The 24,464-nt window shown below is 41.4% G+C and overlaps 1 protein-coding gene across 1 annotated transcript in view; it reads left to right on the top strand.

Annotated features, from left to right (window-relative positions):
* The window catches only part of HSPA12A (heat shock protein family A (Hsp70) member 12A), a 47,464-nt gene that overhangs the window by 13,630 nt on the left and 9,370 nt on the right, over nt 1-24,464 (top strand). Inside the window, exons 6-7 of the mRNA XM_035329280.1 lie at nt 20,935-21,106; nt 23,863-23,949. Of these exons, the coding sequence (XP_035185171.1) occupies nt 20,935-21,106; nt 23,863-23,949 (259 nt within the window). The remainder of the gene's footprint in view (nt 1-20,934; nt 21,107-23,862; nt 23,950-24,464) is intronic.

Genomic DNA, 24,464 nt, shown 5'->3' with positions numbered 1-24,464 from the left:
AGCGCTCCTGGGAAGCACCCAGATTTTTCTAACTCTGTTTCTAACTATCTCTAATGTTGAGCAACATTTTTCTTAACAGTCTTTATTGTGGGATTGCTAATGCTAGTGCCAGAAGCAAAACACTCTTAAAGTTCTGATGGAAGGACACGGTTGTAGGTAAATCTGAAACACTAGAGACCCATTCATTATCTTTGTATAGTGTTGTCTGCCTGCTGTCTGTGTGCATGTGTGCTCGTGAAACGGGAACTGTGACAGGAGCAGGGCAGGGCGAGGTAGATCTCTGGGCATCTCTCATTTGTGGCACAATGGAATGTTGTTGATTAGTGTCTGTGTCTGTGGTTTTGTCTGTGATTGTGTTCTTTTATCGGCAAGCTTGTTAAAAAGCAAGGACTGACAAGGCTTTTAACTCGGTGTGTGATCAATTGCAGGAAAACGTAAGCAGTTAGGGAAATAATTGAATGTTTACTTGACACACATGGTTGATATTTAAAGTAATGGGGATGAAGACAGAAATGCAGAAAACCGAGTTCTGCGTTGCCATTCAGTCTTTCAGATTCCTATTGCTGGATCCAAGACATGCTTCAAACCAGTGCGTATTGATAAAGCAGAAGTTTCAGCCCTTGGTGCTAGCTGTCGAAACATGCAAGCATCATGAAAAGAAAAGCTTGTGCTCATGAGAGTAGTTGGAGCACTGACTGAAGTATGAAAAGGCAGTGGTAGAAACTTTGTTGCTGGAAACACGCTCAGGTACAACCACTAGTCTAAGCTGATAGTTAACTAGTGGGAAGTTAAATGAGGCGTGGAAATTTGCTGAAGTAATCCGTGGCAAGTGATGTAGCTCTAACAGAATACAAGTACTGATTATTTCAGTCTTTAGTTCACAGTGTAAAGCCCAGCCTTTCTGGAATTGTGAAATGGTTGTCTAGTCAAATCTAAATATTGCATGGAGTTCCTAAAGTCAAGTGAAAAGCATTGTAGATGCTTCTGCACTCAAAGTCCATTAGCTTTTGTCCAACCTCCAGTGTCAGTGCATCTCTGACATCTCCTCATCAATGTCTTGCTTTAGCAAACCATTGCTAGCCTGACACTGTTAATCTGTTGGAGGGCTCCCACGCCCCCCCCCTTCCAGTTGCTGTGTGGCTTTGTCATTTGAATGAGTAATCTGGGTGTTCCCTTCAGCTCACAGTTCTTCCTCTGACCTCCCATCCAGCCTAGCAAAATCTTGCTAATTCTGTCTGCACAACAGCTTTTCCTGTCCGTACATACCGCTGAGCTTTCATCAAAGCTGTCACTGAGTTTGCATCTCTGTTATTGCAACATCATTTCCTTGGCTTTTGCAAGTGTAATCTGGCCTATTTTGCATCCCTTCAGAATGCTGCCACTAAAGGGCTTCGTTGCTTCACATTTGACAGGGAATCAGCCTACATTTGCCTCCATCTGTGTCATCTCAGACATAAGCTGCATGTCCTGGACACAAGTATCTATAATGCTAACTCATTTTTCTCCTCTGAAACCTTCTCTAAAATGTCTTTTTTGTCACGCATACAAAAACTTGACCGTGGTTGACCTACTGAGATTTGTAAACTTCCTTATTGCTTCTTGCTGTTACCCTGCCTGCCCTATCTGTATTCATCTGTTGTACTTTTCTTATTCTTAACACTTTATTTTTGTTTTTCATACTTGAGTTGTTACCTCTGAAACTGGTATTTGTTTATTCTCATTTGTCTTGCTCTCTGGGACCTCCCAAAGGACTATATTTGGTAGACTGTAGAGATCTGCATGTCTTTACAACCTCACTTTGTGATTCAAAATTGCTGTCTTCCTGAATAGCAGTCCACAGACACTTCTTGCTGTGCCGCTATCCAGAGAGAGGTCTAAACCTGTGTGACGCCTATTGAGGTCTGCTCACATTTGGAGGGAGCTCTGTGGCAAGAGCTGAGGGTGCCGTCTTTGTAGGATCCACTTTGGTTTAAAATTACTTTCCCAAAGATACGTCTGCAGAGTGTTCATCTGTGCTCACTACATCTCGCATAATGACTCTTAGGATGCATCAGTCAGGTTTCCCATTTTCTCTACCCATGAAGTATAAGGCATCATAAACAGCGTTAATTTTTCTTGTTTCTGTATCCTAGTTCTTCTGTTTCAAATTCTTTGCTTTGGTGTAGTTCTTTCAGAAGTGCTGTATTTACCACTCTTAGAAGGAATCCCATTCTCATGAAGAACTCTCGTCGTGAGTAATTAATTCAAATCACTGAAGTGTTTTCTTGTTTTGGAGACTTTGGCAGCGCAGTCCACTCGGACAGCATGTGGGAGGACTCCATCCGGCTCACGTGGGTGGGACCTGCCCTTTTCTTGTTCTTGCAGAAGCAAAGGCAGCCAAATGCACCTACCTGCACTGGGCCTGAGGTTTAGATGCCAACATGGAAAAATGCCTTAGGCCATCTAAGTGGCTTAGGCGAGCCCGCTTCCTGGTCATGAATGTGGCCTGGCACTGAAAGCTTCATCAGAGTTGCGTGTGAATGTGGACACAAAGCCAGGATCCCACCTCTGTGTTATCTGAGGTCATACTGACACAAGAAAATTCGGTGTTTTGTTAGTTTCGTATTACCAGGGGAGGGGGAGAGAAGTGCACACTTATGGGAAGATGGGACTCTGAAAGTATTCAAGACTATTTTTATAGAACCCATTGGATGTTGGTGGATGTGAGTAGTTTGTTCAGTCTTAAGAGCACTTTATTGTCTTAATGTATTACTATAAGCAGCACTTTGAGTTTCTTTTTCAAATGAAATTCAGGCACTGTAGATTGTTTATCAGAGGAACACAAGATCCAATATTCTTGGCAGAACCTTTCTTTTTAGAAAAGGCATTCTTCCAGATAGTGTTTCAATACAAATTCTTTGGTCACAGTTAAGTGCGGAGCAATCTGGAGGCTGGAATTTCTTGAACGTGCCAATAGAAATAAGTTTTAAGGAAGAGTTTGGAGTTTGACAGGACTATGTGAATGCAGAAGCTGTAAGATAGGAAAGTAAAACACGATATACAAAGTGCACTCAGGACAGACCAAAAGAAAGGGAAAGAGTGCTTTTTCATAAGCTTGCCTCAAATACCTGTAATCTTACAAATATCAGTCAGCTGGTCTACTTAGAGATATTATAGTGTTTTTTTTTTTTTTTTTTTTCTTTTAATATGAACTGTTGCTTTTGAAATGCAGTTCTAGAGCTCTGATGTAGATTTATATTCCAATTACAAAGAGCAAATAAAATATTTGCATGGTAAGCTTATATAAATAAGCAGACAGGCAGTCTAGGGTATAGGATTAAGCATGTGAGCCTGGAATTCTAGGGACTTTCCTTGACTGGCTCTTACACTGAATATTTATTAATATTTTCGCATCAATTTCATCATAGAATGACCATGATGAGAATTATTTAATACATTGTCTTCTGGGCTTACATTGCAGAGATTAGTACTAGCCTGCTCTGTAGGAGCATTCAGAGAAAAGTAAACAAATTTGGTAAAAGGATAACGTGATGACACGTGAAACCCCTTGCCAATAAAAATGTGAAGTACTGTGGAACATAGCATTTAAATAACCATGTTGCCTTACAAAGCTTTGAATGAATTGTATCACATCAAATAGGGATGTTGCAGGGGGGAAAAACAAACAAAACCCTCTCTCTCCAAAAACACCTTCTAACTACAAAGCAAGATTTTATGATGGGGAATGGGAGCAGTGAGCAAGATGGAGAATATTGCAACACCTTTTTTCCTGTAAATAAATAGTACAGCCTCATTTGGATAGTGTGCGTATGACTGATGTTGCTTCAAAAGGATATTGCTGAACAAGAATAGATTGAGAACAATGAATGTGACAGCACACCTGGAAAGCCTGTGTGAGAACTTAGAAACCAGTCATAGAAAAGACTGGTGCTATTAACCTTAAAAAGGAAATGTGCTAGATGTTATCCAGAAACATCTTACATTATAATCTCCAAACAGTGTTTTCTGTAACATTCATTTGTTTCTGCACAAAACTGCTAACAATTTTTTAGTGTTTTTTTTATAAACAGCAGGAAATCCAGTGCTATTAAAGGCAACAATTTTTCCTCTAGGTAATGAGAATGTAGAAGTCACTGTCAGGAATGAAGAGAGGTTGGGTACTGAGCACTTCTTCAAGAACTGATACTTAAACGACTGTGAAGGCTATCCCAGCCTGTAACAACATTTTGTGAAAAGGGTGAAAGTCCTCAAATGTCAGGATTTAACCAACATCCAAATGTTTATGATAAGCCTTAACGCAGAAAACAGTTTTTAGATTGTCCTGTGAAATGTCACTTTCTGGATATCGGAATATCTGCAAGATGATGTTTTGGGCTAAACTTCAGTGTGACCCAGTGTTCCTTATACTGATGCTTACCATTTATTCTTATCCGCAGTATTTCTTTTTGAAAAAGGGATGTTTTAGATTCTGTCTGTCTTGAAATCGGTTAGGAGGAGCAAGTAAGCCATGTCTTCTAGATGAAATGAGTCTCAGGCTTAGAAGGGCTCACTTGGAGCTACCTAGATGGGCTCTGTGTTTTGTAAATCTCTGCGGACTGTAATAAAAATAACACAACTTTTTTTTTTTCTTTTTTTCCCCCACTGTTGTCTCAGATGTACATGTTTGTTTTGTTGTCAAATGTTTCTAGCAGACATGAAGCTACCTTTTGGAAGGCATTGATTTTTCTTTCATTTTAGTTGGGGGTGAAGAGAAAGAAAGAAGACGTTAAAATAATTATGGCCTTCCTAGCTTGTATTGCAGTAAGAGAGGGACTTTCTGAGAGGCAGGAAGCTGCAGACAATGGAGATGTCGGGACAAATACGGAGACTTCCCGTGGAGTCTAGTTGCATTTAATGAGAGCTGTAACAGTGCAAAGTAAAAATATAACTGAGGAAGGAGTAGCTTTAATTAAAGGACAGTAAAATGCATTAATGGTATCTCTTCTGTCACTTAGTGCAGTTCTGCTTATCCAGTGGTGCGAGATGTGCTGTGGTTTGAGAAACCTCTGATAATGTTGACCTCGAAGCAGCAGCTGCGCTTAGCTGCTCTGTCAGGATTTTCATATGAACAGCAAGAAAAATGAGTTTAGGTCCCATTTCCACCTTATATGGAGATGGCAGTGGGAGCAACGGCCCCGTGCTGGGCTATTTACGGATTCCTGAAGTAGCACCGGGCTCCTTGCCAGCATCTGCTACCTAAACCACCCCTCAGCGCAACGGAGCGAAGCAGCCCGCGTTGCAGGCCTGACCTACAGACACCAGTGAGTGATGCTGAGGGAAAAACTCGGTGACCCAAAGGTCCTTTAAAATGTAGGCTATGAGCTTGGATGTACTCTCACAGTTCGGTCATTTCCCCTCTTCGTCTGATCTAAAAAGACAGTTAGAGGGACTTAACCTGTTTGGTGTCTGCGAAGCAACGTGAAATTAGGCTAAGCTTCTTTAAGCGTTGTGTTTTTTGGTATGTAAAGCTTTTGCAACTGAAGTTTGTTTCCGCGTCTAGGGACAGAATATATTTTTGTAGTTTATACTTGCTATAAACTGCATAAAAAGCCAATGGTGTTCAGACATAAGCAGCACTGGGAAGCTGGTGATTTCTTTAAAAGAGCATTTAGTGGAGGCAAAAGAGGCAGAAGTGTGTTAATGTATCAAGAGTCCTGATTATTTCTAGCTTCTGAGGTTCTCTAGAGCCTATGCTTTCATTTCTGAGGTATTAAGATCTTCTTAATCATAAGGATTAAAATGTTTATGAAGGGATATGTTTGGAAGGATTCTGCATCTTGTAGCTATGATTAATCAAGGAGTGCAAATCTACACAGTGGGAGCTCAGCACAGTGGGAAATGTGTACTAATTGATCTCAGTTTACACATTTTAATTACCCAGCCAGGTCCACATGAAGGCACAGGCAGTTGACAAAACCATCTGCTAATCCAGTTCTGTAAATTTTTTTCTTTGCCACTTCTGAGTCACAAGTTGGAATTTTTGCAGGTTTTCTTTTTATTTTGCTAAGCAAGTAAAATAGCAGGTTTTCCTAGCACTCTAGGTCCAAGTGGGTAGATGGATCTGTGCCTGCCACATAAAGTTGTATGTATCTTCCTTGAGATACATAACATACAGACCCTCTCCTCTAGCTGTTGTCCCTATGACGTAGAATCTCCTCAGTTGTATGAAGAAATGTGAATGTTACATACAGCAAGGGAACATATTTCTCAGGATCTTAAAAAAATTCTGGAAGGACGCTGAAACTGATGGAAATAGTGGGAAGTCAGAGTCTGGAGGTTCCAGTCAAAAGGGCTTTAAGCTACAATCAGCAGTTTAGAAGGGGAGTGCTCGAAGTCTGCAAACAAATGTAAATCAATGTGGACTCAATCTAAAATAAATGGGTAGGGTTATTTATACTAAGTTCATAGAAAGGACAGTGAAGGAGGGTAATTGATCGGTCTAACAGACATCTTAGGTACCAGTGTTGCACCAAAAGACAGAGAAAAGAAATAGCTGAATGTGGAAACTGGCAAAAAATATGAAGGCAAAATGTGAAAGCCCCAGGTAAAAAAAAGTAAGATGCCACTTACAGAAAGCTATAGTTAGCACATAGTTTTCTTGGCAAAACAACTCTCAGTAAAGGCCATTTGTGTCTCTTTAATAAAATCAGCCTGAGCCATTAAGACCTAAAAATAGGTTATTCTGAGCAAGGGAGACAGACGACATAAAACACTACAAAGATACTAAGCAGGAGGAGTTGGATTTCCCTGTTGTGGTAACCAGTGCATGCCCATGGTACAAAAAGCATTTCTGCAATAATGTAACATGAAAACTTGAAAAGCTTATGAGAATTTAATGACTTCATTTTTCTAATGCGTACTAGTCATAAAACTTGCAACTAATGTCCTCTGCACCTTGGGGAATACAGTGTAGTGCAGCAAAAAAATCCCGATGACGCCACTTGGCGGTGTGCTTTCATTTACGGCATAAATAAGTGTGGTCTGTTGCAAAAAGCATTTGGAAGCCAGCTGCAGCATCGCCCTTGTGGAACTATTGACACGGTGCCACTGTGGCCCCAGGGACCTTCCTGCAGCCTCCGCCTCAGCAAGTTGTTGTTCAGTGATGTATGGGTCGCCTTCAGTAACACCGATCTGGATTTATTTGTTGGCCTGATACCAGTGGAAATTTTGGAGGAATGGAAGGGCAGGGGCAAATCAGAAGGAAGTCATCAGAGAGGTTGTGTAGCCTGTTGTGGAAAGAAATGTATGGCTCACTTCAGAGGCTTGCCTTGAAGATCCTGAGAAACGTCACTTCAGTTCCTTACCTTGTAAGAGATTCTTCCATGTAGAAAATGGTGTCTACTATTTGGGATTACAGAGATTACTCTTGTTTCATTTGCTTATTTCCTCTTCTGCTGCTGCTCTAAAGCAGGAGCTAATTAATATTTTTAAAAGCAGCACTTGGATATACGTGATGGTGGTGAGATGAGTATAAATATCTGAGTTTAAATCTGTTACAATATCATTTCACTGACACCTTTGGGGTAGATTTATGTGCTGTTTGGAATCTTACCCTAAATTCAGGTATAGGACAAGTCTAAACTTCTGAGACTAGAGGTGATTTTTCCCTCCTCAAATCCTGCCCATTAGTTTACAAACCACTGCACTTGGACATCTGCTCTTGGATTCATCTGGCCCACTTAAAAGCCCTGAGTGTCCTTTCTCTGCAAACTACAGAGCTCCTTCCTAGAAAAGGGAAGTGTAATTAGAGGAGGACATTTTAGGATTTAAGATAGCAAAAGAAGTAATCCTGTCATCATGCCATAAAGAAATGGTAGTACTTCTCCAACTTTATTTCTGTCTGGGAAGCAGCTGCTTCTAGAAATTCATTTTCAGTGGGCATTTCTAAGGGCAGTGAAGAACAGATACTGTTGCTGTGAATATGCAAGCCCTCACCTGCCTTGACAGGGGCAGCAGAATCTTTTTAATTGGGAGAGATTCGGGGCAATTGACTCTGCAGTCTGCCACAGAGTGCAAAGTGGCACCTGAATTTTCACACGATGTCTCCCAGCAGCAAAAGGCAGCCAGAATATTTCCTCTGTTCCCACTGACAGCGTTGTATGGGTGTACCTCCTTCTAGTGAAGCAGATTCCCGTGCAGTGGTGCAAAGGGAAAGCAGGATGCTTAGGACAGGGATACATGGTTTGTGACTGCATCAAAGAGCATGAAGAAGAGCATGTCTGAAGTTTTGTGTGCTCGTAGGTGCTGCTGGGAGGTGTGGCAACCATCTCTGTTGAAAATAGATGTGAGCTCTCAGTGAGCAGTCATAGTTCCAGTGACTGGCTGGTGCAGATCTGAGCCCAGGCTCATGAGTTTGCTGGAGTAGGTGCACGTTAGAAGAGTCGAGCTTTGTTACATTTATCATGGAGTGACTGAATTGGAGGTGGTGCAGAGCAAGGGCAGAGCAAGTTGTACCTTTACAGTGTGTATCTAGATAGATGTAAACGTACATTCTACAGGGCCTTAGAACTGCCTCATCTCCTTCAGTCTCTGTAGCCCCACAGGGTCTGAAACTTTGTTAGAGTTTCTTGTTGAGAGTCTGTGTCTGCCAGCTTCTGTAAAAGTTGGTGACTTTCCACCTTCTCTTGTTCCTCTGTCGTGCTCTCTGGGCTTGTTCCAGATTTGGCAGTAAACGTGCTGCAGCAGCACAGTCACCTCCTCACCTCTTACAGCAGTAGGGGAATCATACAGCCTTTGGAGGAGTTTTTGGGAGATAAAGCTGTGGGGAAAGAGAGGAATCAAAGACCGAGGGGGTAGAACAGTGGCAGTTTCTCTTGGCCCTCTTCCCAGACCCTCCCACAGGTGCAATGCACACACTTCGCTATGCTTTTCTCTCTTTGATTTCCATCTCTCACCTTTGCCAGGACAGAACACTGAGACCTAACGACTTGTCTGTAAAAGCCTGAAATCTGTTCCTTGGAAAGTTCAGCATGCTTTTTTGTTGTTGATTTTGTTTGTTTGTTTTTCCTTTGAGAAGTAAACAAATGACCAACATTCCTTCTAAAAGCAAGTATTTTTTAATCAATGAAAGCATAACTTGAGGTTAAACAGCTTGCACACGTTTCTGCCTGATTTGCTCATCTCCTGCATGGACGGGCTGATAGGTGTAAAATAATTCAAGATTTTCTCAAGGGCCTTTTTCTTTGAGTTGTAGAACATACCTGCTAGTTTTGGAACAGGGTGATATTCTGCTGTCAGGGTACAATTTTAACTTGTAAATTTTCTGAGGTTTTTTAACTAAGGCAAACCAGTTAAAGGACTTCCTCCCTCTTTGAGAGGGGTGTGACAGAGAGGAGCCCTTTTTATCAGTACTGGAAATCCCACAATACGTAGTTTTCTGCAAGAAGACATTTATCTTAGTATTTTGACTAGAAGTACAGTCTTAATCCTTGTAATACTTACATAGTGAATACTGTATTCTTTCAATATTTTGTGGTTCTGTTAGCATCACATATAGGAGTTCAACTGTTTTCTGCCCTTTTTTTGTTCCCTCTGCCCAGGAGAGCTCCATGTTTCTTGACTAGTGCTTCATAGAGACCAGAAGCCCTTGAGACTGCCTGCTTTTCTTCTTTCTCTGGTTTAGGTGATGTGTTTAGGAGTTTCAAGGGCTTGTATTATATCCTAGATTTAGTACATTTTATTGTTTTATAAGTGAAAAAAGGGAAATAATTATACAAAGTTCAGAAGGCCTAATAAGTAAGGGTTTTGATAGTGGAATCGAGGAGTGCTTACAAGCCCAAAGAACTCCAAGTTCAGTTTGCAAATACAATAAATAAGCTGTAAAAGTAAGGTATATGATACAAAATATAGAAATGCATCCAAACAAGTTCTACTCATGGCTGGGTAACAACAACCCCAAGCAAGATAAATTGAGACAGTCTGACCATGCTTAGCAAAGGCATCTGTCAGAGTAAGACAGCCTAGTCATCTGTAACAAATTGCTGCATCTAATCAGCCACCACATAAATGCAGAAGTTCTGACTGTAGCCAATACTACTTCACAAAAGTCATTATTCAAAGAGCATGCTGAAAGTAAAAGTCGCGCTTCATTACAGTTCCAGGTGCCACATTTATCTTCTTGCTTTTCAGAGTGAGATAATGCCATGGTTTCTGAACAGCTGGTATGAGGGACCAACATTACAGGCTGTACTTTATTTCCTATCATAGGATTAGCTTTATTAATAGTTTAGTAAGCAGAAATGGAATATAGATGGATTCTGCTTTGGTCCTAAACAGCTTGCTAAGTAGCATGATCTGGTATGTGTATGACAGATGGCCAGCCTCGATGTTTTAGAGTCCCAGCACCTACCATTCCAACAAACTCAGCAATAGCTCCGTTCTCAACCTGGACTTGGATATTGAGCTGGGTACTCAGAAATTGGTATGTTTGCTTTAGTGGATTGTTTCCCAAAATTTGGCCTGGATTACTTGTAAAATGTTATATGGGAAGCGATATATATCTGTATATGAATGCAAAACAATTGACCTTCAAGATTTGTATTCTTATGCTTTTAAGCACAAGACCCCACGTCCTCTAAAACCAAAGATAAGAAAATGAACTAATTAGGAATTGAATTTCCCTCCCTGAAAAGACACTGGACTGAGGCAGAATTTTGAGGGGTTAAATTTTATTAGTGTTTTAAACTCAACTTCTGCATTCTCAATGCATCGAATTGATAGTTTTATCTGTATTAAATAATTTCTTAAAATGGTCTTAAAATGGCTGTGGCTTAAGGCCAAGGACCTCTTAGGACAGCTGTGTTTTTTATGTTTTCGGACATAGAAAGTGTAGCCTTCATATAAAAAAAGCATAGTGCAAGGAATGTTTCCTTTTGATCCCAGGAGACTCTCTAATTGCAAAGATGACTGAACTTCGTACAGAACTCTGTGAGGTCCTGAATAATTGCGGGCTTGTTACAGTGAGTCTGATTCTGCTGCTGTACTGTCAGATCCCGCAGGCTTCCGCTCAGGGATATGGGCAGGGATTTGATGCAGCATTCACAAAGACAAGAAAAGAAAAAGGGTGTAGGTCTTTGGGAAACACTCATACCAGCAGTGTTGGTCTTTCTCAGCATATGGTATCTGCACCATTTTAACATCACAGAAGTATTCATTGGAAGTGTTTGGAGTTCATCTAGTCTGACTTCCACTTGAAGCAGGGATACTGCCAACAGCAGGTCAGCAGTGGCTTTGTTTAGGCAAGTTTTAAAAAAATCTCCCATGACAGAGATGCCTCTCTGGGCAACTGTTCCAATGTAGCAACGCCTTCCTAGTGAAAAGGGCTCTTTAGAATACGCAGTTTGAACTTTGCAAGTTGCTCTATATTGCTGTTGAGAAAAGTTGTATTTAGGCTATCTCTAAATGCCCTTCAAACAGTTGCAGGCAGCTATTAGGCTGCTCCTTGACCTCCTCTTTGCCAGACTAAACAAACCCAGCTCCTAAAGTCTCTCTTTACAGAACGTGTTCTCTTAGGAGCCCTCCTTGAACCCTCTCCAGCTTCTCCACATTTCTCTTGAACTGATGGGTCCAAAAGTGCTCATTTTATAACCTTTACAGAGTTCATTCTGTAGCCATTACTCATGGAAATTAGCAATTGTGAGTATGTGCTTCATTGTTACTTCTCGGTTCATGTTGTGATTGAGGGCTGTAAGTGATTCCAGTGGTTTCTTCGGCATTGAGAACAACAATAATAGTTCACACAGCGATTATATCTCTTCATCTCGACTTTTTGAAGTTGGTTATGCAAGAGTGTCATCCAGCACAAACCTAAGTAATCAGAAATAAACACTAACCTAAAACTCTTATCCCTTCAGCAAACATACCCATGCACAAAGCTGTTAATATATATCATTTGGCAGTGTTCACCAAACCTGTTATAAGTGTGCAAGTGTGAGATACCTTATCTGTCCTGATTTCCAGCAGGATAGAGGATGTCACTGTAAAAATTCCTTCACAGGAGTTCAGAGCTTGTGAATTCTACCCTTGAAGTGAAGGCTGTAGGAAGGCTGTGAATTTTTTGTGGATTAGCTACTGTGCAAGAGCTTCTTGTATAGGCGGGCACTAGGAATGCATAAAGCACTGAAAAGCCTACGCGTTGGTATTTTAAAAGCAAGGGAAAGTTGTATAAATATATAGTAACAGTTTCTGCTTCATCAAGGCAGAAAGGAAGATATCTGGGTTCTCAAAGAGAGATCTCAATGTAATCCCAAAATCCCAAGGACCATTTAAAGGCCAAATTACACAGGTTTGTCTTACACATTACTTAATCACTTACATTAGTGCAAAGTGAATAAATGAAAACTATTCCAGGGGTCTCTTAATTTACAATTTTGTGCCCCTTCCATTGAACTGATTGGCTTTTAGGTTTGTTATCTTTCATAATTTGTACTTGCTTTTTCTACGAAGTGAAGTCTCTAATGTTTTTACCATAACTTGAGATTTCATTTATGCTCTCTCAAGCAGTTTTCTCACAAGAGATTAATATCTCTGTCCTAGCACTTAACTATGCAGATAGGGAAGCTGACACAGAAAAATTCTGTAACGTGATAATTATTCATTATGTTTTCACTTGTGAAATGTAAAATATTATCAGTGGCACCAGATTAGACTAGGACAAAGGACAGCCTGTTCTGCAAACCTAGTTTTAGGTCAACAGACTATAGTGTGAAAATACATGCATTTTTATACATACGTATGCATGTGTAGCAAATAATGTTTAAGAGAAAGCAAAAAGGTCTTGGTTCTGTAAAGCATCAACTGTCTCTGACATTGTAAATATCAGATCTTTATAGGATCAACCACCACCCAAACACAGTGTTGACAGTATATAAAAAAAGCAAGAGGAAAAAAGAAGCTATTTTTCAGTTTTCATCTAAGTTCTTAAATCCTGAGGATGAGCTTTCCAAGGGAGTGGAGCCCCCAGCTACTCTTCCTCCTGCCTTTGGAAAACCCAGTCTCTTCACTCTGCTGTGGTCCCTAAGAGGAATCTGGGTGCATTTGAACATCGTCTTTTCTCTGTGACTGTTGAGCAATTTTAAGAATCTGTCTTTGAGCAGGTAAGTTGCCTGAACTACTAGGGCTGCCTGTCCTTGCTCCGTTGTGTTTATTCACAAGTTACTTACTGTCCTGCTGTACTCTCGTCGTTCTGAAGACTAACAGCAGAGCGCAGGTGTATATGATAGCGTAGTGACTTTCACACCCTTTTTTCGTGAAGGCTTCTTAAGTGTCAAGGCTAAAGATCCAGCAAAATTGTATGAGCTATGCTTTTGATGCAGCTTTGTGACATCCCCAGCCCCACTGCCTGCCGACCCAGCTCCCCCTTACAAGCCTTTCGGTGATAAAGCTGAGACTCTTTTCCAGTGTTGCTCATCTTCTGTCCTGGCATGCTCTGCCTGTGTAATAAGATCTCAGTGATTGATTTGTGACATCCCAGTTTGATGCTATGGAACTGAAGAAAGTGTTAGCTGGTGAAAAAGGAGGAGGATTAGAGAAGAGCTCACTTACTGAGGCACTAAGTGGCTGGTTTTATCATGAACCCTTTAACACAATGAACTGATTAGTTTAAACAGCGTAAATTTCACAAGGCTCTGAATTTCCAATGCTGTTTTGTGTTGCCTGGATTCAGTCACGCAGTACTTTCTGCATGCAGGCTGCACAATGCTTAACTTGCAGTCATGGCTTTCCTATTGTTACTAATTACAATAAATATCTTGCAAAATACAAAAATTTTGATGCTAATTCACGGCTTCTGTTTTTCTGGTTGAATGAAGTTGTCCTGCAGGGCTCCATTGCCTAATGAACCACATTATCTTTACAGAGTTATTTCATGGGATCCAACTTCTAAAATTTATCTGAGGCCTACAACTATGGCTTTAGTGCTATAACGGGCTTGAAATATTCTTTCTTCCACCCAGAAGAACGGATTGTTAGACTCATCCAGTCTACAGGGCTGCTTCAAAAATGAATAGAGTAACGTACGTGGTGGAAGCCGTCAACTGAAAGCTGAACAAGGACCCAAGACTGGGTTAGCATGAGCTTCTGAAATCAGTGTCACCACTGAAGCCATCAGGCCATGGAGCTGGGATGTAGCTGTCCCTGCAGCTTTTGCACGTGCTAGCTGGCACGTGAAGAAATAAATGTTTGCTCTGTATTTGGTCTACGTGGCAAGGGCCTGGTAGTGGGGGGCTGCAGGGGTAGCCGCTGTGAGCAGAGCCCAGCAGCTGCCCCAGGTTAGAACAGATCCAGCTCCAGCTGCTCCAAAAGGGACCTGCCACTGGCCAGAGCCAAGCTGTGAGCTAGCCATACAGACTCTTAACCATTTCTCTCTTATAGTTTGGGCCTTTTTTCACAGGCTTTGGTGAGGTTAATACACATTTGCACCACTTTTGTTTGTTAACATAACATTCTGGCTCAAGAACCGTGTGAGTCTAGTCCTGTATGTGTGCAGTAAAATGCATCCTTTTTTCTACTTTTATCATTTCATATTTCCATCTCCCCCACCTCCTGTGCTGCAGAACACAATCAAGGCAGGGCTGTGCATTTCAGAGGTGAACAAGTTAAGACTCTTCTGGTGAAAACTAGCATGGATCCGCTGTAGGACCTGTAATTTGGTCCTTAACCTGATGCTTTTTCCAATGTACCTATAGTTGTCAAAATGCCATAGATATATTCCAGCCTGAGCAGCCTGGTGCTTCTGAACACAGGTGGTTCAGTCAGAGTGGGGACTCCATCTCTGCAAATGGTACTAATGGGGTTCTGGAAATGCGTACTGGTTGTCTCTATCTGGGAAGGTTCAAAACCTAAGTTTTGGGGTAATGTTTAGGGTCCTGCTTAGCATTTGGGGTCATGCATTCTTCCCCATTCCTTTCAAATGGAATGAATTCCCTATTTCAGTGCTAGCATCCTGTGTGAACTTGGGAAGTCTTTAGAAAAGTCTGTGCCTTAGAAAAGTCTCAGCCTTTTCATTTGGAATGCAATTAGAGAGTCGCACTCTGTGCGAACAGACAGCTCTCCGAGCTGCTGGAGCACCAGTCTCAGAGCGGGTGGCAGTGGTGCAGTCAGTTCAGTGCATTGCCGCAGGGTGGGAAGGGGACAGAGGGCCCATGGCACAGCAAAGACTCAGTGGTTTGCGCGGTTCCGTGTAGCCTCCAGGTGAGTTGAATAGTACTTTTCTAGCCTGACAAGTCCAATCCAGTGTCTGATCTGCAAGAGTAGCAGCCTCCGAACTGGCCCCAGCTTCAGAGGGGTTTGACAGCTGTGCTGTAAACCTCCACACAGATCAGGGACCAAAAAGCCTAGTTTTTGTTTAGCTCAACTCAGATACACATCAGTGTTACCACGCAAACTCGATGGAAGGGTAGAAGCTTCAGAAATGATTGAAAGTGGGCTGGTGCGTACAGGAAAGCACAGTCACACTGTCTGACAATGGGAAAAGCTGCAGTGCGAGCTGAGAGCCTCTCAGCCCTCTCATCAGTCAGCAGCGACTTTTCAAAAGTTTCAGTATTCAGAGTTTGGCTCTAAAGTTTTTGAGTAAAGAGGAAATGGATATAGATGAGAGACAGAGGGAGAGAGGATTTCCAGGCAGGTGAAGCTCAAGGCAATAAAGATGAATACAAAATGGATGGGACTGACTCCAGTAAACATATTATTCTATTAATAAATAAGCATTTAAGTTCAACAGATGGAGCACTATTTTCTGTACGCAGTTCATTTTTTCCCCCCCACTAATTAAGACTTCACTGTCAGTTCTTTTAAGAACTCTTGTGTAAGGCATATTCTTTTTGTTATGGATCATAATTGTTGGATATTCTTTTTGTTTTTTCCTTATTTGCCTGTAAAAGGATGTCTAATGTATCTAATGTAAAAGGGTGTCTAACGTATTCCTTTGAGGGGGGGTGAAATCTAGCTTTATAACCTAAGAATCTAACTAACTAACTGATTTTCAATAGTTTGAAAGGAAAGTAATTGGAAATGTGCTTTGTACCTTGTCTATGACAAGCATATTTGTGGCTGCCTCATCCCTGGAGGTGTTCAAGGCCAGGCTGGATGGGGCTTTGAGCAACCTGGTCTGGTGGGAGGTGTCCCTGCCATGACCGGGGCGTTGTAATGGTCGTTAAGGTCCCTTCCAACCCAAACCATTCTCTGATTCATTCTGGGATGTTTCCTTACGTACTCATTCTATGGTCACCTCTGCATAAGTGTAGCCTGATAGAGTGGAGTGAACAGCAGCCTTCTGCCAGGCACTGTTAGAAAACACTAGAGAGTAAATGTTGATGCTTCTGATTATGGTGGCTTTCAGGGCTGGGAGCTTTTCATTTAGGCCCGTCTCATTGCTTTCATTACACCTTTTAAGAAGGCTCAAACTACATGGAATATTCTACTGTAACACTGCCTTTAAGGCCATACAAATTACGGTATTTACAAAAATAAAAAAATGATGAATTGCTTCTTTTCATTGGGCATCATGGCATGCGGGGCTGGATTTCAGAAATATCATCTTTTAATCTGTAGTAATGATAATTCTGCACACTGAATGTATGTAATTTAGCTCTCCGGAAATGTTCAGACTGCTATACTGAGTCGCAGTCCAGACCTCAGTATTTGCTAATTTTGAGTTAGGCTAACACTTGGCAGCCTACTCTGTGCAGAGAATCAAGAATGTATCTGTGGTCAGCAATGGCTCTTGTGCAGTGACACATCTCTGGCAGCAGCAGCAGAGCTAGTGTGCCAAGTTAAGAATTCACCTGTGTCTGGATGGCAGAGTTATGCATGCCCCAGTACTTGAGGCTTTGAAGCATTCTGGGGTTTGCTGGCGATGATGCATCTTGGCAAATGAACAGCAGTGCACTAGCACCAGCTCACAGACCTGTTTATGCTAGAGTAAGTAAAAGTCTGGAAGTCCCTCTGTCCAAGTATGAAATCCTAGTGCTCAGACAGACAGCTTGGGGCACCCTTTCTTTTCATCTTCTTCTTTGCTTCTTCCAGATGTATATAAATTGCAGCAACCTTCTGGAAAGATTTTTGAGAACCTTCTGATGCTTACAGGATTTTTGTATTGCCATGGTGGGTTTTTCACTTTCTGGGAGAACTGCTGTCTGCTTCCTTCACATTTCCTAAGTGATGACTGGGTTTATACTGCTAGCGAGGGAGATTTCCTTATCAGAGTACAGGCAGGACGTGGGTCTGTTACAAAGCCTACAGAAAGCTGCCATAGGCAAAAGCTTTGTAATACATCAATCCCACTGCCAGAATAATCTGTGTGTTGTTAAATCCTGAGATACCGCTTAGGTCTGTCCTGATCGAGCCTGTTAACTTCTAAATCTCTGCTCTTACTTGCAGCAGGACTTGGCCAGCAGTGGGCATGGGCATGGAGTGAGGCAGATGGAAAGGAACAAAAGGAAAAGATAGAAAATTCCCAAACTTTTACAGTTCAGATTTTTAGTGAATGCATCACCATTTGTGTTGACTGCCTGCTGTTTTCAGTGCTCTTTCTCTGCACACTGCTTTCCTCCCATCCCTTTCCCCTCAGCTGTAGTGATGAGACAGATACAGCCTTCTATGTCTTCATCTTCTTGGTGCTTGTATTAAAGTAATTGCATTGTTCCATTCCTCCTTAGTGGTGTGTGTGTGTGTGTTCACATTTCTTTCTCATCTCTCCTACCCCCATTCTGTGCTGTGTGTAGATATATTATATTTATATATATACACACACAGTGCTGTGCTATCTCTGCTGACCTATGTAGAAAAAGCACATATACATTGTATTTTATAAAGTCGGTATTGATCTCCCTATATGCAGGTATACATATTTATGTACATATAAAAATGTGTATGTAGGATGCCTAGTACCCTTCACTGCACACAAATCTTGGGATGGTCTTTTTTTGAGTGGAAGTAGTGCATTTTTCGCTTCTACCTGGCCCGTCAAACTCTGTAAGGAAGGCTTTTTAACTACAACTAAAAATGGCTTCATGAAATTCTATTAGGATCAACTGTGCTTTGAACCGTTAAAAACTGTCGTTTCTGTTGAATGTTTTCCTCAGGAGATACTTGGAATATGTTAAAATAATATCTAGACAGAAAAAGTAGCAAGAATAGCATCTGCTGTACTTGGAGGGGCTGAGAACATGGATCGGAGTCCAAGCTGCAGGTCACTGCCTTCCCCTGCTGACGTGCAGGCTGCAATGTGAAAAGTTCATGGTGCAGACTACTGCTCAAGGAGGGGAGGAAGCAAATGTTATCATTAATAGTTAACTGTTTTCTTTGAGGAGAACCAGTCTTAGAAATATGTAACAACCCCCCCCTAGAACAGACTTTGCAATTAATATCATCTTACTTCTTAGTTAGGAATCGCCGGTGCATTTCCTGTGTGTGCAACTCAGTTCTTGTCACCTCTGTAAACGCTTTAGGATGCAGCCTTTGGATTTTGATATCCCTAGCAACAAACTATTTTTTTCCCTACAATGTGATTATCTCTCTTAGTGCACGTTAGACACAAGACTAAAAATTGCTTTGTCTGTGCTAGTAATCTATGCCCAGTACACAGAGCACACAGCATGCTGATTTCATCCACGTTGCTGGCTGTTAAAAACCACTTGCTGCTGAGATTCAGAGCTCTCGCAGGGCATGATAATGGATTTCATAGATGTGAAAACTGCAGCGGGGAACTGAGGAACTATTTGTTCCCCATGCCCATGTTGGATAAGGCAAGAAGTGCTGGCCTTAAAATTGCAGCAAGAAAGATTCAGATGAGACTTCTGGCAAAACTTTCCAAAGGCAAGAGCAGTGAAGGACTGGGTTAGTTTGCGAGAGCAGACTGCACATTTTTGGAAATCTTTAACAGCTTAGATAAACATCTGTCAGGAATGACCAAGAATTGATTGATATCTTGAGTGGTGCCCCTTCCAGTGCTACAGATTGAAGTTTTTTTGCTTAGAGGAGCTCATATGGAGATAACTGATGTTGAAGTGAGCTGGCATGTAGCCAGCCCTGCTTACGCCTAGTACATCTGGACCGCTTGGAGGAAAGCTTGGGCTTGTAGCAAGGCACAATCCAAGAGCTTAAACTTCATCCACAGTACAGCTCCAGAGCTTTACCTATAAGCCTGTGCCTGCACACACGCTTGTTTTCAAGTGGTGTGATGGCAGGGGAGTCTGGCTTGGACCTCTGCTTGACTTTTATATTTGTTAGGATTACTCTGGGCTGCTGTAAATCTGCATTTTCCAATTTTTGAGAGTTTGGTTGCAAGCATTCTTTTCAATGTAGTATTTTTTTTCTCAGCATGTGTTGCCACATAGATATTAAGGCTTGATATTCTATTTCTAAGAAGTATTTTCCTTCCTAGACAGTTCCATTAATTTCAGCTTTTGCTGATGACTACAGTGGATGTAACCAAAGCAGGAAGAACCTAGCAGCAGTAAAGAATGTGAAGTGACCGTAATCCCAGTCACAACTGGTGCTTTTAAAACCATGAGCACACATTATTATGACCCTTACTTTCTTATTTTTTAATTCATTTGTTGATGTTTTTCTTCTTTTGTAATCAGTGAGGAAGACGCTTTCTATAAAAATGCATCTCTCTCATGTATTGTAATGGAAAGGGCAAAAAGAGTCAGTGAGTAAAAGTGAAGAACAATTTTACGTCTCCAAGTTTTACCCCAGTGCTGCTTTTTGAACAAGCTCTACTATGAGTTTCTAGCTGCAGCTGTAAACCGGCCAGCAATTAGCACAGCCCGCAGTGTAGGTGTATGAAAGAACTGAAGTCCAGTCCAAGCTAACAGACTTCCCATGTGATCCTGCCTTCTTTGGGGGTGCTCTGAAGCCACCACAGTGCATGTGTGTAAGTTGAAATGAAGGTTTGCTGGAAAACCAACCATGGAATCAGAAGAATGCTCCTCCATGTATGCTAGCGTGCTTCAGTAATCAGGCGTTTAACTGAAAAACAGCATCCAAAGGAAAAGTTGGGCAGAAAGAGTTGAAAGATATGATAATCTTTTAAGAGAAAATCAGACGAAGTGCAGGAGAAAAGAAATGAAAATACAATTCTGTCAACTGCTTTTTGCTACTGTTCTCTAAGCACAGCTCTGAGAGCGATGTGGTTACATGACAAGCTGTGGCTTCGTGGATAATCTTTGTGTCTGAAGATTGAAAATCCAGAAAGCAAAGAGAACGGATGGCAAACATTAGTTAAGAATCTTTTTAGGCTTCTTCTCACTAGATTTTGAGGGAACCTGCCCTATTCTATTCTGATTCCTTGAAAACAGCTTTTTGGAGCTGTTATAACAAGGAATGTACTTAAAATATATTCTGGAATAGAAAAAAGATGATTTTAAGTCTATATATGCATTACTGGCAAAGGATACCACATGTTCCTATAATCTACATGGTGGGGGGAAGGTCCGTGTCTGCTTTGGCAAGGACTATATATATCTTAAATCTTCTGGGACATGAAGGAAGACATACTTTAAATATCATGGGGAAGAGAGGCCAAAGGTATTATTTCTAAAAGCAGGCTGGGGCCCCTCGTAGCAGGCAGATTGATGGGCTGATTAGGTTTTAGGCCCTTCAGCCCAGGTTTCAGGATGCCTTTCTTCCTTTCTCCCCGTCAGGCACACAGCTGCTCAGTTAGCCAGCATGGTAAGTGCATGCCTCCTTCCCTGTTAGAGCCTGTGAGTTGTGGCTATACGTTGTGGGCAGGACGAGTCCCAGTTCAAGACCTTTAGGGAAGAGCAGTAGCTTCTTTGTGCGTTGAACTTGGAGGGCTGACCTGACTGAAACTGTGAGCTGGGGAAATGCTTGTTCACTCGCTGTAGGTTACGGGATTTCCAGCCCTCTTATCTGATCAATTCTCTCTCGCAGGCAGGAATGGCAACTCCCGAAAACCCCGAGCAGCTGATCATTGCCCTGGAACCTGAGGCTGCCTCTATCTACTGCCGAAAGCTTCGCCTTCACCAGATGATAGACCTGAGTAGTAGGGCACCTGTCAATGGCTATAGCCCAAGTGACACAATTGGAACTGGATTTACACAGGGTACTACTTTTATTAACTCACTTAGTTTCTTATGACTAAGTTTGCTTTGTCCATGAGGGCTGTCTTCTAACCAATGTCTTGTCTCTGCTGTCGTGAAATGTTTCAGGCTAGCATCGCTTTGCTTTATATACAGTATTTTGCTGTTTAGGTAATTAGACAAGTTCAGGCATTGATCCAGCAGATGTGTTCACACATGCTTGGATTTTAGCATGCAGGTCGCTTCACTGCCTTGCCTGTACTGGGATGTTGAGGGAGGTTAGGAGAGGAATAGTATTTTTACATCAGTATTTTTCTGCCTTAATTAAAAGTAATACTTCACGTTGGATTATTTTTATTTAACTTTATTGGAAACAATTATGTGTTCAATTAGCTGCACTACTGAAGCAATGTTAAATTACTGGATCTCACTGAGACTTTTAGTCTGAGGTGTTCTTCCAGAGTTTTGGCAGATGCTTTATGATATCATCTTTATGAAATACCATTAAGTACTTCCAACACTCAGCAGAACACACAGTGCTGGAATACAGCAATGAATTTATCTACTTGTGTAGAAGAGAAAAAATAGATATGGCAATTCTGATTTATTGACCTGTGATCTGTTGCTCATATCAGTGTTTGAAGATTGATTTACAAAGATTTTGGGGCTTAATATCCTGACTGAAATTGGAAGAAGAGGAAAAAAAAGGACAATAATGAAGCAATGTGGTGTCATTTTAGCACAGCATATTTTCTGTCTGCATGAATTGTAACAGTGCACTGATACAAGTGTTAGTGTGTCAATCTATCCCAGAAAGAATTTTTCAGAATAATTTACATTTTATCATATTTACTAGGTCAAAACAATACAGGCACATGGAAAACTGTGCCAGTAAACCTATTCCGGTACTTACCAGGTTGCGTTTTTTCCTAGGTGATGTCATTACCTCGTTTTCTCATGCCTTGCCTCTCCCAGCTAGCACTTGTCAGATGTGTTCAGCGTTATGGGGGCCCGTGCCGGGCACAGGGCACAATCCCTTCGGGAGCCCCACACGTTCTCCCCCTTGTTCTCCCTCTGAACTATTCCAGTTCCATGAACTTGCTTGCTTCATGCATGCTCTGAGAAAATAAATAATTAAAAAAAGAAAAGTTTGTTTGGTTAAGGTTTTGAAGCTGGTCAGAATCTGGCAGATCGTAGATTTCTGCTGATGGGTACCATTCTCTTTCTTGACTTTGTTAGGTAAAAGCTATTGGGGATCAGAAAGGTTTCGTGTCAAAATTAATGAAAACAAAGTTTGGAGTGAATTAATTTGGGGTTAGAATTAAAATTTCATAAAGGCATGGCAGGTACCCAAGACAAGCTGAGAACAGCTTAAGGAGAAAAGCCCTTTAAATATAAACAGAGAGAAGCTCTCCAAGGACTGTATTATTACTGCGAAGCCAAAACAAAAATTTTACTGTTCACAGTAGCCAGGGTAACTTTACTTCAGTCGTAGTTAAAGACTGGCTCTTGTGTTCGCTTTTAGCCCACAGAAGGAAATGAAAGGACTCCCATTGACTTCTGTGGGCTCAGTGTCCATTGCTTGGACATATTGCTTGTTCTGTCTTTGAATCCTTTGTCATTTAAGCTGCTGGTGCGAGCTGGTAAGTCAGTACCATGAGGCTAACTGCTTGCCTGCATCATTGGGTCTCCATGGAGCGGGTATGGGTGGAAGTGAAGCCTCTGGTCTCTTCCTGAGGATAGGCACTATAGAAATGAGAAGCAAAATGCATTCAGTGACTTGCCTGTGCTATTTTCAGAAAGAATGAGGTCTTCATGTATTACAGGATATCTCTGTTCTTCTGTACTATTTTATGGAAGTGCCTTTGAATGAAAATGACATAGGAAATGATTTTTGATCATCCAGTTTTACAGGTTGATTAAGAAGCATAGTAGCAAAGGCTCTCACTATTCCACTTTCTCTTTGCTTGCATCTTTAAATCCTAAATAGAAATTAAGTCTTGTAGGTTAATGTAGTGTTACAATATTACAGACTGTGTAATTTTTAATTGCTATATATTTTTAAAATGCTGTGCAAGTGTCCTCTATATGTTTAAAATAGGCCAAATCTTAGTTATTAGGAAAAATGTAATTGGTTTGCTTATAGAAGAATGGCAGTGCTTTGCAGGCTGTCACATAAACCCAGGACTTCCATAAGTAAAGGTTGAAACACTTGCTAGTCTCCTTATCTGTCATCTGTCTGAATTACCGGAGGATCAGACTTGATGACCACTGTGAGCCTTGAGAAGTTCTGAACCTGTGAAGCAGTGTTTTTGGATGCTTGCTTTGAGGCTGATATCCTGAAAGGCTCCCGAGGCATTTTTGCAGGAGCACCCCGAATCTGTCGCCCCGTAAATGCTGGCTTTTTGCTGTGCGGAAAAGCCGGCGGCGGAGCGGGGCTGCCACCTGCTGGTTGAGTGTGTGCCCAAGCCCGGCATGTCCTGTGCAAAGTAAAATAAAGCAGGATTATGAAAAAGGACATGTCTGTGGCTTTCATACTAGGCCGTTCTTTCTAATCCAGTCAGTATCAAGAAGAAAAAACCCGAATTTGTTTTTTTCCTTCTTTCTAGGAGCAATGTTTTAATGCTCCCAATTCTTAACGCAGTCATTTTTGTTCATTTGTTTAAAGAAGTGATAAATAGAGATCTATCAACATGCTTGCACTTGTTTCCTACAGCATATTATATCAACTTCTTCGTGCTTTCTTATACTCAGTAATTTTCTCTCTGTCAATGACCAGCTAAGGAACACGTCCGTCGTAATCGACAGAGTCGCACCTTTTTGGTGGAAAATGTCATAGGAGAGATCTGGTCCGAACTGGAAGAAGGTAGTGTCCTTTCTTGAATAAACTTTGCTCTCACGGGTTTTACATTGCAGGCAAACATTGTGTTTCCCACAAATCTGCAGTGTGCTGCATTGTTCTCAGAATGATTATAAATAGAAAAAGAAGCAAGTAGAAGTGCACGCGTGGCTCTGAGCTGCTCAGGCTGAACCGCAGTTCTGTATCCTCTAACAAAAAAGTTTTTTTTCAGGAGATGGCAGAAAGTAACCAAGGTTTTAAAATACAACTAGAGTATTTCCTCAGAATAAGCTTTGTAAATATGCCGTAGTATAAATTTGGTAACGCCCTATAATGTACATCAGCAGCATGAGCAATTTCACTAATATCCGTTTTTCATCTGTGCTAAGCTAATGCCTTTTGACACTCAAATTTTGTATTTATTATCAATCGCTGCTAATAAATACCAAGTTTTCAGTGTAGACATTCATAACTTTCCACAAGCCATTTTCTCTCATGCTTATCATGCCCCTGAGAAGTTTTCATTCACTTTGTTGTTGTGA

The sequence above is a fragment of the Oxyura jamaicensis genome, chromosome 6 (genome assembly GCF_011077185.1).
Source record: "Oxyura jamaicensis isolate SHBP4307 breed ruddy duck chromosome 6, BPBGC_Ojam_1.0, whole genome shotgun sequence".
Lineage (NCBI taxonomy): Eukaryota > Metazoa > Chordata > Aves > Anseriformes > Anatidae > Oxyura > Oxyura jamaicensis.
Note: the sequence above shows the minus strand (reverse complement) of the source record. Positions and strands in the feature narration are given on the sequence as shown.